This window comes from Eleutherodactylus coqui, chromosome 1 (genome assembly GCF_035609145.1).
Source record: "Eleutherodactylus coqui strain aEleCoq1 chromosome 1, aEleCoq1.hap1, whole genome shotgun sequence".
Lineage (NCBI taxonomy): Eukaryota > Metazoa > Chordata > Amphibia > Anura > Eleutherodactylidae > Eleutherodactylus > Eleutherodactylus coqui.
Genome location: NC_089837.1, coordinates 266,263,936 through 266,281,960, shown reverse-complemented (window position 1 = coordinate 266,281,960; position 18,025 = coordinate 266,263,936). Strand labels below are relative to the sequence as shown.

The following is an 18,025-nucleotide window of genomic DNA, read 5'->3' as shown; positions in this document are numbered from 1 at the left end:
CATACATGCATTTACTGAACATTCTGTAATGGGAAAAATAAAGTATGATTTTTTTCAAATTCGAAACATAGATATATATTTTATTAGTGTACAAAATGAACCATGTATCAGTTGTACATAATAAATTCAGTAAATATGTAGTGCAAATCAATGTGACATTTGCTGTTGCCTTTCAGAGACAGGTTCAAAAATGCATGGCTTCACCTTGGTAAGTGCCACATAATTTTCACAACAAAGTCTGTTACTTGTCTTCATTTTTATGTCTACCATTCTTAAAAAAGATTGCTTGTAAAGTTACATTGTAATGAACAGTATGCGTATCTCAAGGGCTTTCTTAGCAATAAGAGGGTACGCTATGATTTGGTGACCCCAAAACTGATTGGTCCATGGGTTTGGTTAACCAGAAAAGAGAGAATCAAAAGTTTATAGTTGAGAAGATCTGGAAATTCACCTAGCCTAGCACATGCACAGTAGAGAGCGTCATGAATCATATGAGTGGAGTGACCGGAAACCCTGAGACTGACTCACTGAGCCCCTGGAGTTCAATCGAGCCCAGGTTAAGAACCACTGTTCTAACACAACCCCAGTACCATAAATTATAATTGTTACAATCGTGTGGGCAAACTAAGCACGGGGCCCACACAATCATGATCAAAGAGAGGACTGGGTACACACACGGATTTCGAGCAACTGACCCTATGCTACAGGGAGGATGAACTGGTCCTACCTAAGCGGGGACATTGCCCCAATAAGGGCAGCCCAGCGGTCTTCGGATCTGGGCCCTAGCTGATCCTAGGAGCCACACATCAGAACAGGATGCATTCACATGCCACATGACGGACTGAACAACAGGACACACAGAGCCAGAATACACAGCATATAGCAGCCAAAATGCAACCACTAGTAACAGATAAGCTGTATCTAAATACCAGGTATTAGTTGACATTTTGTACAAGATGTGGAAGCTAGCAGGCCACTTCACGGCTCCTGGTTATACTGCTAGTCCTTACACTAACCAGGAGTCCAGCAGAACTGGACACAGTTCACACAGCACGCTGCAACAGGACAGGACACGGATAGCAGGTCACAGTAAGCTAACACAAAACTGACAGAATTTAAACATACAAATGAACATGAACCAGCAAGACAGATCACACAGCAAGTTTGCAACAGACAAGGATTCATGACTGCTTACCCTGAACACTAGATACAGACTGACCAGGAGTTGGGTTTATATGTGAGCAAAGACCCAGGAGATTGGCTAGCAGGAAGTACCACACCCAGCCAGCTCAATCAATTAACCCTCCACCTCCTGTGGAGCTGTGCTGCTAGAAAGCCTAGAACTACAGATCCCAGCAGCACATGTAACAATAATGCACCTATTACTGAGGCAATAATGCGCTGCTTGCTGGCAGACCTCAAATTCTCCATCCAGAAAGATATCCAACAAGCCTTTCTAACCCTCTTGTCAGAAATTACATCCGTTGGTGGTCGTACCTCATACACGGAAAAACAATTATCTCACAATAAACGTTGTTAACTGACCTCCCTTCATGCTTTTGCATGATAGGAAAGCCTTTATGACTTTATTTGGAGTGTCCACCCTGTAATCTGCCATAACTGGCATGGTGATATTTTTTGTTACACTGGGAACCAGTAGACCCAGTTTCCCCACGAGGACTGTGGTAACTTGTATACCACTTACCAGGTTACTTGTTGTTATTAAGTTTATTACTCTTATGCTATTCTTTCTAGTCTCGATTTTGAGACTTGTGGTCCAACGTCATGATAATGTCTTTAAGTCTGTTATTACTCTTATGCTGTTCTTTCTTGTCTCGATTTTGAGACTTGTGTTCCAATGTTATGATAATGTCTTCACTGTTACAAATTGGGTGAAGGTAGATATGTGTGCAATCACATGTGTGCGGTATTTTGGCTGGAGGGAGACTGGAAGTTGTACCAAGTTGGGCCTGCTCTGCTGTGGGGGTCTCCCAAGCTTCTCAGCCCAAACAATTTGGTCTACACTGTCATAATAGTATTTAATATAATATATAATACTGAAGGTCTTAACTCTCCCTTTAAAAGATCTAGGCTATGGAGGGAGACACAGGAGTTAGGTGAAGACATTTTATGTGTTCAGGAAACACACTTAAAGGGGTTGTCTCGCGAAATCAAGTGGGGTTATACACTTCTGTATGGCCGTATTAATGCACTTTGTAATATACATCGTACATTAAATATGAGCCATACAGAAGTTATTCACTTACCTGCTCCGTTGCTAGCGTCCTCGTCGCCATGGTTCCGTCTAATTTCGGGGTCTTCTTGCTTTTTTAGACGCGCTTGCGCTGTGCGGTCTTCTCCCTTCGGCTCTGCTCGGCAGCATCGGCGTTTTGGCTCCGCCCCTTGTACGCGTCATCGCGTAGCTCCGCCCCATGACATGTGCCGGTTCCAGCCTCCTGATTGGCTGGAATCGGCACGTGACGGGGGCGGAGCTACGCGATGAAGCGTACAAGGGGCGGAGCCAAAACGCCGATGCTGCCGAGCAGAGCCGAAGGGAGAAGACCGCACAGCGCAAGCGCGTCTAAAAAAGCAAGAAGACCCCGAAATTAGACGGAACCATGGCGACGAGGACGCTAGCAACGGAGCAGGTAAGTGAATAACTTCTGTATGGCTCATATTTAATGCACGATGTATATTACAAAGTGCATTAATATGGCCATACAGAAGTGTATAACCCCACTTGATTTTGCGAGACAACCCCTTTAAATAGAGAAGATACACAGAATATATCATAAACAATTTCTGCACATTTTCTTCTCCCAGGCAACGCAAAAGAATCGCCTTTAAAAATACAGTGGCATTTTCCCTGGAGAAGGAAATTATTGACGATGATGGGCAGTCTGTCATCCTGAATTGCACCATTAACAACGTCAACTACACCATATCAGCAATATATGCCCCGAATTCTAGACAACACAAATTTGCTAAGAGGGTCCTGGCCATCATTAATCAAAATAAGGTGGGCTCTTTAATTTGGGTTGGTGACTTTAAGAAAGCTCTTTGGCCTTCTATGGACACATCCACCACCATACCCATGATCCACCTGTCATCTATTGTCTCCCACTTTAACAATAACGACCTGTTTGACATTTGGCATTTGCAACACTCGACAGAGTGTGGCTACAACTTTTTCTTGCACCTCCACAAGATATATAGCAGAATAGATTTTATGCTGGTGAATAGAGGTCTTATTTGTAAGGTCATTTCTGCTACTATAGGCATCATGACATGGTCAGACCACACATCCATAACTATGTTTATTCAGGAACAATTTAACCGCCCAACTGTTAAAGTTTATCGTAAGAACAACTATATCCTAAAACACCAGAAGTATGCCCCTCACTCAAAATAGTATCAGGCTATTTTAAACTTAATTAAAATCGGGAGGTATCTGACTCTACTCTATGGCGCACCCATAAGGCATTTATGAGACGTAATTTCCTAAAACAGGCCTCATACGATAACAAAACACAGAAATGCTTTACTATTGTCACACGATCTAGACTTTGTACACTGCACAGACTTAGTAAGTTTTCTTATTCGCCAGAAGAAACTAAAGAAATATCTGCTGTACACCAACAGCTCCAATAATTGCATACTTACAAGCATGATCTGGCCTTGAAAAAACTGAAATATGTGAGCAAGACAAGTTAAGGCCCATACAACCAGATCTCATATTTCCTTTAACCTACTTATTGATTATTACCCCATGTTCAGAGTTTCGCATTCTTTCAGATTCCTACTATTATTGTACATGTTATAAATCGCATTTAAAATGTTATGTACTATTAATACCTTGCAAAACAATAAAAATTATTTTGAATTAAAAAGAAAAAAATAAGTGTCACAAAAAAACTGCCTGATGCAAAAATTCTAACAACATATTTAAATTAAGGAGATGGAAAAACCCATGTTGACTAGTGTAAAATCATGGGCCTTGTTTACCAAAATTGTCTAACAGTAAAACTGTCTTTGTTGCAACTAATCACAACTCAGCTTTTATTTCTGAAACTGCTGAGGTAAAATGAAATCTGCACTTTGATTGGTTGCTATGGGCAAGAAAGACTGTTTTACTGTTGAACAATTTTAATAAATAAGGCCCCATAATATCCTAGTAAAACAATATGGCACCTCACACATGCTGAAACAAACCAGACAGCTTTTGCTTTATATGTGGTGAGTTAATATTTGATAGACATAAGAAGAAAGATGTTGGGTGTAATACAGTCCGCCTACAAGCATTAGTTTTCATCTGAAATTTCAAATGAAAACAAGACTTGGACCCCACATTTCTGTTGTGCCACTTGCTATGTGAAATTAATAAACTGGTAGAAAGATACTGGTACATCAATGTCACTTGGGGTACCTATGACATAGAGGTAACAAAAAGACCATGTGATAGGCTATTACTTCGGTCTAACAAACGTCAAACAGAAAATCTAAAAGTCACATTCTGTATCCCAACCTGCTGTTTGCAATAATGCCTGTACCACACTCTGAAACTATTCCTGTCCCCTTACTACCTTCAAGTAAAGAACTCAAAGAAGATGATGATGAGATAATGTAGGAAGAGAATAAATTTCCATCAAGCAGTTAAATAAATAACGCCACACTTCTTAACACAGGCAGATTTAAATGATTTAGGCCTAAGTAAGAGGAAGGCAGAACTTCTGGGCTCCAAGTTGCAAGAACTGGAATCTTCTCTAACCCGAAATAAGGCTAACAATTTATAGGCACAGAACAAAATCATATTTTTTCACTTGGACCCTAGCTTTTTGTAATGATATAAGTGGTTTAATGTCAGCTCTGGGTCACTCTTATGATGTCCAAGAGTGGAGGTTTTTCATAGACACCTCAAAAACCAGTTTGAAAGCCGTTTTGCTTTACAGCGGCAATGTGTTGCGTTCTATTCCAGTCAGTTATGCCAGCCTTGCAAAGGAGTCCTAAGAAATGCTGCAGGGTATGCTTCATTCAATTAAATACTCTGAACACAAGTGGAAGCTCTTTAGAGACTTTAAGGTCATTGCTGTCATATTCAGAATGCAGATAGGTTTCACAAAGTATTCCTGTTTTCTGAGTTAGTGGGATAGCCATGACAGGCTAGCTAAAATTTGGATAGTTGGGGGCAAAAAATTCAACGGGAAAGTCTTATTTCCTCTGAAAACATTCTGCTTCCTCCATTCATTTTTAATTTGGTCTTATGAAACAATTTGTCAAGGCAGTGGATAAAAATGGTAGAGGATTTGTCCATCTCAAGTCCAAATTTACCCATCTTTCAGAAGTAAAGAAAAAAGAGGGTGTTTTCATAGGTCCACAGATCAGAGGACTGAAATTTGACAATAGATTCAATGAATAAGCAAAGAATAATCTGCCTGGATGGCATTCACGAATGTGAGAGACACATTTCTGGGGAAAACACGATCAAATGACCAGATTGTGACCCACATATTGAAACCATACAAAGATTTGGGATGCGACATATCCCTCAAAGTACATTTCACACACTTGGACCTTGACTACTTCCTGGAGAGATGCAATGAGTTACATAGTATATAAGGCCAAAATAAGACATATGTCCATCCAGTTCAGTCTATTAACCCCCAATTTTGATCCAGAAGAAGGCACTGAAGTAGAAGATGAGCATGGTGAAATATTTTACCAGGACATATGTGTAATGCAAGAACGGTATGAAGGAAAGTGGATGCCTGTGATGCTGGCTGATTACTGCTGGAATATTCCAAGGGAGAACACAGGCACACATAAGAAATAAATGACTTATGCAAACATTGCATCTAACTTCCCATATTTTCATGCCACTTATGTTATTATCCATCTGCCACCTGCTGATTTTATGTCACGCTTATAACTATATGCTACCCTATTGAGGATTTGTTGTCTATTAGAACATTTATAAAACGTATTTAATTGCAATTATATGTACACTTCTTTATTCTGCTGGTAAGGTTATTGTCTGTAAATCTGTTCCTGACAGTCAAAATCTGAGCCTACATTCTACAACTAGTAGTAGCAAATTTTCTATGAAGCACTCAACATCTTAGAACTGGAGGTATACGTAAAGGTGCCACCTATTTTTAACTCATTAAGCCTCCATAATATAATTGAACATCATAAAATGGTATGCATTAAGTACCTATGATGGACATTTATGTTATGGGTTTTACACCTGCATGCTCACCACAAGAACTTTGAGTTGACTGACAGCCAGGCTCTTGTAATGCGTCAGGTTCAGAGAAAATTACGATCCAGGTTGCTTATTTACCAAGATGCCGTGGTCAATAGTGACTATGGCATCTAGGTAGTTAGACAGAAGCAAGGACCACCGTCTCTCCTCATCAGCCCCCCACAAGTGCAGTCGCCGGATGCTGGTGGGTAAAACTTATATCTTCAGCACTTTAGCTCTTTCACTATAAAGAAGGTATATCATACCTCAGTGAACGGAGTCAGATTGGGATAGGAGTGTTCCATCCCACCCACCTCTATTCACAGTACACAGGTAGTCGTTCAGAGATGAATGACTGCCTGTTTACACAAGCCAATCATCATTCAGTTTTTATGCCTGCAGAAACTGAATGACGAAAGATAAGAGAATTAATTATTGTTCATCCTTTAGTTGATGCATGCATTTAGACTGAATGATAATTGCTTAGATCTGGATAATTTATTGTCTGTGTAAAAGGACCCTTTATTTTTAGCCTTTGCCATTCCTCTCCTGCACTTTGTATCAACTAACTCATGACTACATCACAAAAATATTGCTGCGGACATAAATTAGCTGATAAGAAAGTGCAGGAGAAAAGAGAGAAACCAAGCCTCACTAATGCCTCCCTCACACATGCGTTGCGGTAAGTGCCACGATTTAGCATGTGTGAGGGAGGCCTTAATGAGGCATTTAGCATAGCTCATCATTGATGAGATGCACTAAACGGGCAAAAATAGAACAGACACAGCTCGAAAATTGCGGCACTGGAAAGCGCTGCAATCAAGCGGCTATCTGAGCGGTCCATTGAAAACAATAGGTGCGTTATACTGCTCAGAGCGCGGCACTAATCATGGTAAAAAACTTCTGTGTGAGGGAGGCCTAAAAGATCTGCGGTTGGGCCTTCTTGTCTTCAGTTTTAATGATTTTATGAATGTATGTGCATGTTGACATAGACATAAGTGCTAGATATGAACGCTGCATACCCTGAACTTTTATTTTTGTGATATGTAATGCATGTTAGGCTTTGCATTGGTTATATGTTTAGATGTTTAGTCACAAACATGAGTTTCTACCCTATTTTTAAAGAACATTTTATGCATTTTCATAATGTAGCAGGTGTTTTCAAAAATACAATACATAGGTATGTGAATATAACAAATGTCATGGCCTATGAGGCTGAGCCTCATAGACCACCACAGCCGGCAGACCTGGAGGCTATATTCAAGCTTCCGGGTGCAATAGAAACTCATCGGTTCTTCACAATCACATTGCGGGTGTCCAATAGCTGACAGAGGGAGTGCCACTCCCTCTGCCAGCCTTTTACATGCCCTGGTCACACTGACTGTGGCGTGTAAAGGGTTAAACATCGGTGATCTGAGGTTTCTTCGGTCCCTGATGTTAGAGGATAGCTGAGCACCTGGTCCCCTTGGTACGGGAGACCCGTGCCAGGCTTCTAGTGTAGCATTGTCAAAAGACGGCGCTGCAGAATAAAGCCCCTTGACAGCCACCGTCAAAAGACATATGGGCGGTCATGAATGGGTTAAATATAGTTATGATTGTATTGTTTGGGTGGGGTAATTATATGTTCTATGTATATTATGCTTATGCATGTATTAATGTTTTGAAATTAAAGAGTAATTCTATTTAAAAATATAACTTCCATAAAAATGTTCTGCTTGAAAGAATTCCATTTTATTTGTGTATATTAAATGTGTGAAAACTGACCAGAAACCCAATGTCAGAGAAGGAGTTAATAGATATTCACAATATAGATCTATTTGTACAACTATGCAATTTTAGCTGTATGTTGGGTAAAGATCTGAAAATGAAATATCAAACATGGGTTGTGAATTTTCAGTGCTGTCAAATTCTTTCCAAAACCCTTTTTATGTACTGCGAGGCTCAGATGACTGGTAATATGTTTGCATCAACAGCAAAAGTTTCTTACTTCAAAGAAACAAATTATTCAGTGTCTGCAACTGGCAACAAGCCCACTGCACGTTAGATGAAGACATGAACTTTAAACACTTGCTTTCACAATCGCTAGAAATACAAGTATTCTAGCCATCAATACACTGAGATGCTTACAAGGAAACTTTAACCAGCAGTCACACTAAAGCATGCAATAAGCAACATTGGGGGACTGAGAATAGCAGCTGTTCTTGACAGCTTCACGCCCAGCACCATTCTATGGGACATGTGCAGTTAAAGTGACCCAGCTGAGGCAGAATTGCCAGCACTGGAAGGCACTGCCTCCTACATAAGTCAAGTAAGGTTTTTAATCACTCAATTCAAATATTAAGCAATGATAAAAAATGTCCTACATTGAAATTGAATGTGGTACAGAGATGTCTCAGCAATGTAATATATTGCCAAACAAGTCCACGATGTATGTCGCTTCTTTTGACTCTACATATTATGTCTATATGCTTTTGCACATTCCCAACACCATTTACATAAGGAGTAGAGAACAACATCAATACAACTATCACTTGTTAGTAATTATTTCTATGAATTTTACATTACCATTTTTATTGTTCATGCACATAACAAGTATATTCATCCTGCATGTGTCATACTCTTTATAAAGCCAATAACTATGAACTATTCATACCCCCTTCTTCTTCGCTGCTAAAGTCTCCCTCCATGAAAGGATCTCCATCCTCATAATCTGATACTCCTGCTATACCATCCTCTTCATCATCCTTCTCTTGATCTTGTTGCTGTTGGCTTTTCATATGTAGACCCTGGCTCATTCTCTCAGGCCTCCCTGGCTTCCTTCCGTCCTATGAAAAGTTGTCCCAGCAGAACTGTTTCTTGTTGGTATCACAGTGCAGCTCAGCTGCTCTTCCCCCTACACAGTCCTCTGAATGCAGAGACTGCGTGACCCAGTCACCTGACACCCAGCACTGAGATACAGTGCACTTCATTGCAGCACTTCACACAGGGCACGCTTAGCACAGCAGCAAAGCAGCACTACCCTTCTAATACACTCACAACTTGGACAAAAAACTTTGCAATCATGTCATTATGTATTCCTTTCTTATTAATGATGCTTGACAGAATGGTTTGCAGTAATGAATTCTGATTTTAAAGTAATCTGCACATAATCTAATAATGTTCTTAAATGAGTTTTAGCATTAAGACATTCCATGTCCATATTCCCTTCCAACGCCTTTGATTATTGGGTAGCGTAATTACAGGTTGCATTATCCCTGACATTATAACGGGTGCAGAATATAACGTTGCTTTACATCAGTTCAGTTGAACAAACAATGCTTTACTGAATGTACAATAAAGTATAGTATGGCAATAACATAACAGTATTATCTGGATAAAGTGCAAACATTTTACTAATGTTCGATTCACACTTTAACTTGATCCATACGCTACGAATAGGATGTCCTTAATACCTTCATATTGTGCATACAATGTAGAGTTATCACAGTTAATAAAGGGTTTACCCTGGCCTGAAGTAAATATCTCCACAGATGTTGGCCGAAAATAGCAGTATCCTCAGAAGTAAGTTAGTCTTGCAGGAACTTCAGGTAAACAATGAATAAATTTGCCAACTGAAATATGCAGTCACTGTCCTCTGAACAAATTGTTACAACATTACTTTTGGGGATGCTTTGTAGTGATGAAGTGAAAATAATCCATTTTACTGGCCATATGCCGCGGTGATGTTACATTTACACACCACTAAAATGTGAATATCCGCATACTTGCTGTCAGTCTATCTACCTTTGCTTGTGGTCTCCCTCCTGCTGATGGCTTTTCGCTTACAGATGGTAATTGCATTTGATGTTTCCTTGGACAATTGGCAGACCTCCCTCTGGCACTTACGTTGCAACAGCTGGGTACAGAAAAAAACCTCTCCATTAGCACTGAGACAGCTCACTCCTCAAAAGGCTCTCTGCTCTTTGCAAAAACTGCAGCTACCTACTCCGAAAGTTCTTAAAGCAACATATAGTCCAGCAAAAACACGTCGATATGGGTATTTAACCCCTTACAACACTATGCATGTTTTTTTCTATAAAGAATGATTGAAGAACTTTGGAGACAGTGGGACAAACAGGGCCAATTACTCCTATTGTGAAATGGACACTTCTTTTTACAAGCTTCCTGAGTGTTTCTGTTATACTTTGAGTACAGAATAGCATAGTCAACTAAAATTGCATGTTGTTTCAATAGGAGAATTTTAAAATTGCATCTCGCTCACATGAAACTCGCATGTACATGCAAGTGAGATGCAATTTTTGTTTATCTTGCTGACAGGAAATAATAGGTGAGTTTTCTGCAGAATTACAGAAAAATAGGACATGTTGCAGTTTGCAATGCACAAAACTTGTACGAGCAAATCCACGGTGTAAAGACAGCCTTCGGTCATATTTACATGGCTAATAGCAAGTTGTGCCCAAGATTTTCTGACATAGCTCACAGCACACGGAAGCCTATCATATTCTCATATGTGAATAGCATTAAAAAGGACCTGCTTTAATTTTTCTGTCTTGCGCACAGAACTTGCACGATTTACTAGACCGTGTTAATATGGCTAGAGGCCCCCTATACACGGGCGGAAATTCCGCGGTGGGATTTCCCGCAGAATTTCCGCCTGTGGACGCTGCCATAGGATTGCGTTAGAAAACGCAATCCTATGCAAACGACCGCGATTTGTCCGCGCGAGATCTTGCGCGGAAAACAAATCATAGCATGCTCTATTTCTGTGCGGGGCTCGCACATCACAGAGCCGGAGCAGGGGAGTGCCACGCTGGTCCCTGCAGGGGCTCGGGTCGGGTCCCACTGCGAACATTCTCGCCGCGGGATCCGATCCGACCGTCTGCAGGCAGCCTTAGGTGAAGAAATCACCTTCCATTATTTGTTTATAATTATGCTGCTGCCCTTTATTTGTCTTTGTTGGTAATTATAGTTAGATTAATGCTTTTCTTCTATAGCTTCCATTTTTCTCCAGGCTTCCCATCCTTTCTTGCCAGGTTTTGTTCTGTTTATGAATGGATCATGTCAAGCACCTGTATCATCCGACTCTTTGTTGTGCACATAATTAGAATAGTTCAATGAAAACAATCCAGGAAACAGAACATGTTCAACCATAATTCAGCTTGCAACATTAAAAGTAGTTATATATTTGGACTTTGACTGGAATTGTCTAGTTTTTACGCACAACTACAATAGTTAATTAATATCAAGCATCCTGTGAAGCAATTTTTAAAATGTCTTGGAAACTAAAATATGCTGTTAAATGCCACTGAAACTATTATATTGTAATATAATATTTGCGATCTTTAATATGAAAGCTCCCTATAGAGAGCACAACAATCACTTTTTATTCTGTGTGAGAGTTACTTTATATCCTTGTTTCCCAGAGAACATTGATGTACAGACTGTCTACTAGCTGGAACTCCACAAGCAGAATCAGTACCTTCTAAGAGCCGGTAGAGATGGCATCTTACAAAGATGATCAGAATCCTTCTTGGTTACTTGCAAGGAGAAATATGAAGGGACTGTGTGTAGGAAATTAATGGGATGGTCTGGCAAAGAGTACTGGAAGGGCACTATTTATGGTTGCACTTTTCCCTCTAACTAACACTGTGTGTGAGGATACTTCCTGGTTCGCAATACATATGGGATGTAGCAGTGTAGCTACTGAAGTGCCCACTAGGGGGCCTAAATCCAGACATATCATGTAATGTGCAATGTGTAAAAAGCATTTCTTCTTGCCTAAAGTGCCTAATGAGGTTTTAATTAGGAGCCAGGCAGGGAAACTCAATAAAAATGCACCGTGTTTTTCAAATAATGCTCCAAGTCTGGTGAAAAACAGGCAATGCAAATGTCCTGTAGGAGCCATATTGCAAGACAAGACAGAGTATGGGATGCACCCTTGGCTGGTTTATGGCATATGAAGCTTCGGGCACTAAGCCCATTAGAGAAAGATATTGTTAATATTTAGGAAGAAGCCATCAGATGAGTTTTGTGCACTGTGACTGTGAAATCTTTGCTGTGAAGAAGCAATAAGGGTGCCCTCACACATCATAATAATTGTGCAAAATTCTGCAGCTGATTTTTCTGCAGAAATTCCACAACATTTACAATACATGTCATGTGGACTAACTTTCAAAAGTCTCCATATGCAGTGGAAAATTTCTTCACAGAATTTCCAACGTATTAGAAATACGCAGCAGATTTTAAATCCGCAGCATGCCTATTTATGCTGCAGATTTCAATTCTTGAAATACAAAGGTCAAAACCCATGGCAAATTTTCAACAAAATGTGTCGCAAAATCTGCACCAGAGTCATGAAATCATAAAATTGTAGAGTTGTAAGGCACCTCCAGGATCATGTGGTCCAACCACAGCTCAATGCAGGATTCATTAATACTCCCAGATAAATGTTTGTCGAGCCTCTGTTTGAAGACTTCCGTTGAAGGAGAACTCACCACCTCCCGTGATAACCTGTTCCACTCATTGATCACCCTCGTCGTCAAAAAGTTTTTTCTAATATCTAATCTGTGTCTCCTCCCATTGTTTCTAGTCTTTCCTTGTGCAAATGAGAATAGGGCTGATCCCTCTGCACTGTGACAGCCCTTCAGATATTTGTACAAAATAGTATATGTTGTGACAGCATAAATGGTGCAGATGGCTTCAGTAAAAAAGAGCATTTATTGTTCCTTTGATAGACATACAGACAACGTTTCGACCAACATTGGTCTTTATCAAGCCACTATCACTTGAAACCGAGCAGTAGCTCCATGCTCTGGCTTCAGAGATTTGTAGACAGCTATTAAGTCTCCTCTCTGCCTTCTTTTTTGCAATTTAAACATTCCCAGATCCTTTAAGCGTTCCTCATAGGACATGATTCACAGACCGATCACCATCTTGGTAATTCTTCTCTGAACTTGCTACAGTTTGTCTATGTCTTTTTTAAAGTGGGATGCCCAGAACTGGACACAGTATTCCAGAGGAGGCCTGACTAAGGAAGAGTAGAGAAGGATAATTAACTCACGTGATCTATACTCTATGCTTCTCTTAACGCATCCCAGAATTGTGTTTGCCTTTTTGGCTGCTGTATCACATTGTTGACTCATGTTCAGTCTATGATTTATTAGTATACTCAAGTCTTTTTCACATGTGCTGGTGCTTAGCCCAATTCCTCCCATTCTGTATGTGCGTTTTTCATTTTTCTTGCCCAGATGTAGATCTTTGCATTTCTTTTTGTCAGTTGACGCCCACTGTTCAAGTTTTTCTAGATCTTTTTGAATACTTTCTCTCTCTCCCTAGTGTTTGCTATTCATACTAGCTTTGTGTCGTCTGCAAATTTGATCAGTTTCCCCTCAATTCCCTCCTCCAGATAATTTATAAAACTGTTGAGCAACACTGGGCCTAGGACAGAGCCTTGTGGTACGCCACTTTATATACATTCTTCCATTTGGATGTGCAGCCATCGACGACCACTCTTTAAGTACGATCACTCAGCCAGTTGTGAATGCACCCAACAGTTGCCTTGTCAATCTCATATTTGGTCATTTTTTAAATAAATATGGTATGAGATACCTTGTCAAATGCTTTACTAAAGTCAAGATATGCTATATCCAGCGCATTTCCTTAATCAACCCAGTCAGTGATGCGTCATAGAAGGAATCACTCGTTTATTACAAACCATGCTGGCTCTGGTTAATTACTCCATTTTTATCCAAGTATTTGCATACATGCTGTTTAATAATTTGTTCAAAAATCTTTCCCGGTATAGAAGTCAGGCTCACAGGCCCCGTAGTTTCCTGGATCCACCTTCTTCCCTTTTTTGAAGATAGGGACAACATTTACCCTTTTCCAGTTTTCTGGGACTTCTGCTTTTAAGGAATTTTCAAAGATTATGGTGAGTGGTTCAGCAATTACCTCCGCTGCTTCCTTTAGTATCCTAGGATGTATTTCAAATGGACCTTGAGAATTGAATTTATTTAAGTTACCTATGTGTTCTCTCTAAATCTCTCTGCTTATGGATAGCCTGCATTCTTTTAATCTCCCAATAGCACAGGGAAGATCAGTTGATGTTACATCTACTTTCTGAGAGAAAGCAGATACAAAATAGGAATTTAAAAGTCTGGCATTCTCAACAGCATTCTTAACCAATTCACCATTTTTATCTTCTAAGCATCCAATAGCATCTTTGACTTTTTTTTTTGCTTTTGACATACTCCCCAAATCCTTTTTTATTGCTTTTGGCCTCTGTTACAAGCCTCAATTCATTATTAGCTTGTCTGAGACTTGCCCTACAGTTTCTGCAGACTGCATTATATTCTTCTTTAGCTATTCCCCCCTCTTTTAATTTGATAAACTTTTTTTTTCTTCCTTTTTAACATTTGTGCAAGTTCTGTGTTCATCCATCCTGGTCTCTTTAAATGCTTCCCATTCTTTCTTCTTTTAGGGATTGTTAACGATTGTGCGAATCTCATTTCACAATTTTTCCCGACTTTCTTGGACATTTCTGTCCTTAAGAATATTCAGCCATTGGATTCTTCCTACCTTCTTTCTGAGTTCATTAAAATCTGTCTTTCTGAAATTCAACCTTGAGGTATGAGCTTTCTCAGGTCTTCCTCCCCTTTTTATCCAAAATTCAAGGATAACATGATCACTGCCTCCTAAGGTCCCAGCCTCCCTTACTTCCTCAACCATTCCCTCCCTGTTGGTAAGAATTAGGTCCAAGATAGCAGATCCATTTGTTTTCTCTTCTACCTTTGGGAAAGATAAAGTTGTCAGCAAGAGCAGATAATAATTTGTTGGATCCATTGCTTTTACCTGATAGAGCTTTCCAACAAATGTCTGGATAGGTAAAATCTCTGATGATCACTATGTCATGCTTTTTTGAGAGCTTGGCCATCGGATGAAGAAAGAGTTCATCAATATCTTCTGCCTATAGTAAATGCCTACAATAGTGTCCTTTCTGTTGTTCTCTCCTTGTATTCTTACCCAGTTTCTACAGAACTACCATGCTCAGACATTTGAATCTCTGTGGCTATGAATGTTTTCCTGACATATAATGTAATACCCCCTCCCTTTTTTTTAGGTTTGTTTCTTAAAGGGGTTGTCTCGAGGAAGCAGTGAATTTTTTTTTGCCCAGTCCCCCTAATTAAGCATACATTACTAAGCCCCCCTGTAAATGACTTTTCTAGCTGGTTTGTACTTACAGTTCCAGCGTTTCAGCAACTTATAAAAATTTTCCCAAGATGGCCGCCGGCTTTTTTCCTGTCGCTTGCTGTAGCCCGACGTGCGCCCTCCCGAGACGCTACCAGCTGTGTCTCCCTGACAACCAGACGCCTCGCAGCCGCCGACCGGACCCACCGCAGCCGCCGACCACGGCACACAGTCACCCACCGCCAGGCAGCAGGTAACCGGCGCTAGACCCCTGACAACAGACGAAGGCCCCCCCGGCCCAGCGGCAGACCCCCCGGCAGAGCGGCAGACCCCCCGGCAGAGCGGCAGCCCCCCCGGCACAGCGGCAGCCCCCCCCCCGGCAGAGCAGCAGACCCCCCAGCAGAGCGGCAGACCCCCGGCAGAGCGGCAGCCCCCCCCCCCAGCACAGTGGCAGAGCCCCCGGCAGAGCGGCAGACCCCCCGGCAGAGTGGCAGCCCCCCCCCCCCGGCACAGCGGCAGCCCCCCCCCCCGGCCCAGCCCCCCCCCCCCCGGCCCATCACTTACCTGGGCGGCAGGACAGCTGGGCGGCTTCTCGGAACAGCTGGGCGGCTCAAGTTTCTGCACCTTCCTCTAAGAGAGGATGGTACAGAATGGCCGCTCTAGCGCGCTCCCGAGAAGTGACAGCTCGTCTGCGCATGCGCAGAAGAGCTGTAGCGGCTAGCAGGCTGAAGCAGCCCGTGCTGAGAGCAGAAGACCTGACTGCGCAAGCGTGTCTAAAAAAGCAAGCCGCCAGCGAATTTAGACGGAACCATGGAGACGAGGACGCTAGCAACGGAGCAGGTAAGTGAATAACTTCTGTATGGCTCATATTTAATGCACGATGTATATTACAAAGTGCATTAATATGGCCATACAGAAGTGTATAACCCCACTTGATTTCGCGAGACAACCCCTTTAAGTTGTATCCTTCAAGACTTGCATTCCAATCGTGTGTATCATTACACCAAGTTTCCGTGATGCTTATGACATCATATTTCTCTTCCTGTGTTAAGAACTCCAATTCCCCTTGTTTGTGTCCCATACTCTGTGCATTTGTGTAAAAACATTTTAGTTTGTGATTGGTGTCTCTTGCTCCTTTACATTCCTTCTAAGTTTTTTGTCTTTGTTCTTTCTTTCCACTTCTAATACCAAGGTTCTCAAATGTATTAATTAGCTGTATATTTTTACCTGGCCTTTCACTTCTGAAGAGAAGCAAAGCCTGTCTCTTTCTGTCTGCTCCATTTCCTTGCCGCAGATTGCTGCTACAGCTAACTACCACAGTTGGTTACCTTGTACTGTTCCCTTTTGTAATCAGGGCACCCTGGTAGGGATTTATTAGTGGCCAAGGTACGCGTGTGGGTCCCCAATTAAGAGAGTGGTCGGCCTGCTGAATAGGCAGGGGTCCTTCTGAGGTAGAGGTTTAAAGGCAAAGAATTTTTTCCTTAGTTTTATTTTGTGTATATGTTGCACGGTTGTGCTTTTGGATGTTTTATGCAAGGTTGTGCTTATTCTTACATTTGTGTACGTCGCACGTCCAGTCAGGACGCAACAGTTATATTATCTCTTCTAAGTTGTGTTTGAAGCAATGAGGTTCTCTATGAATTTGTAGGCAGATTTGTTTTGGTTTACCTGAACGATATTTAGATTTTTTTTTTCACCCTAATTTTGATTCTCACCTTTCTCATGTTCGCCAAGTTCTCCATGTTTTGCTCGTGAATTGTTCATTTGCCAAAAGAGAAAAATGTGTGTTTGCTGTGCAAGAAGTCACATTTCTGGGGCACATTATTACCCAAGAAGGTTTCAAGATGGACTCTGAAAAGGTTCAAGAGGTTCAGGACTCGGTCCTACCAGAGAATGTGAAAGCCCTACAAAGGTTCTTAGGGTTCGACAACTATTACCATAGATTCATTTGAGATTTTTCAGTGATAGTTAAACCTCTAACGGATATGAAAAAGAAGGGTTGCCTGTGGAAGCACTGCAGTCGTTTCAGAAACTGAAGAAGTGTTTTACTACGGCTCCAGTTCTGGTGCAGCCAGATTCTACTAGGCCTTTTGTTGTTGAGGTCGATGCTTCGGAGGTGGAGGTTGGAGTGGTTCTGTTTCAGGGAACGGTGACATTGCAACATCTTCACCCATGTGTCTTCTTTTCTTGTAATTTTCTTCTTCGGAACAAAATTATAAAATCGGGACAGAGAACTGTTGGCGATTAAATGGGCGTTTGAGGAGTGGCATCATCTTCTGGAAGGGGCGCGACATAAGGTGACGGTTTTCACGGATTAGAAAAACCTTATTTATCTGGAATCAGCTAAGAGACCCAATCCCAGACAGGCACGGTGGTCACTTTTTTTCCCGTTTGAACTTTTTAGTTACTTATTGTCCAGGTTGGAAGAATATGAAGGGTGATGCTCTTTCGAGAAGTTTTCTACCAGTAGTTTCTGATGAACCTCCTGTCCCCATCCTGTTTGAAGGGGTGGTGGTATCGGTACTATCATTGGATTTAGAGGGGCAACTTCATAGAGTACAGGATTTAGTCCCGTCAAAGCGTCCTGCTGGAAAGCTT

At 41.3% G+C, this 18,025-nt stretch overlaps 1 protein-coding gene across 3 annotated transcripts in view; it reads right to left on the bottom strand.

Moving 5' to 3' along the window:
- The window catches only part of RRAGD (Ras related GTP binding D), a 165,243-nt gene that overhangs the window by 141,763 nt on the left and 5,455 nt on the right, over positions 1–18,025 (bottom strand). For 2 of the 3 annotated variants that reach the window (XM_066608578.1, XM_066608584.1), the window contains exon 1: positions 8,895–9,129. In XM_066608578.1, the coding sequence (XP_066464675.1) occupies positions 8,895–9,036 (142 nt within the window). In that variant the 5' untranslated portion in view covers positions 9,037–9,129. Of the gene's footprint in view, positions 1–8,894; positions 9,130–10,024; positions 10,137–18,025 lie in introns of those variants that run through there. The other variant, XM_066608570.1, reaches the window with a different exon arrangement.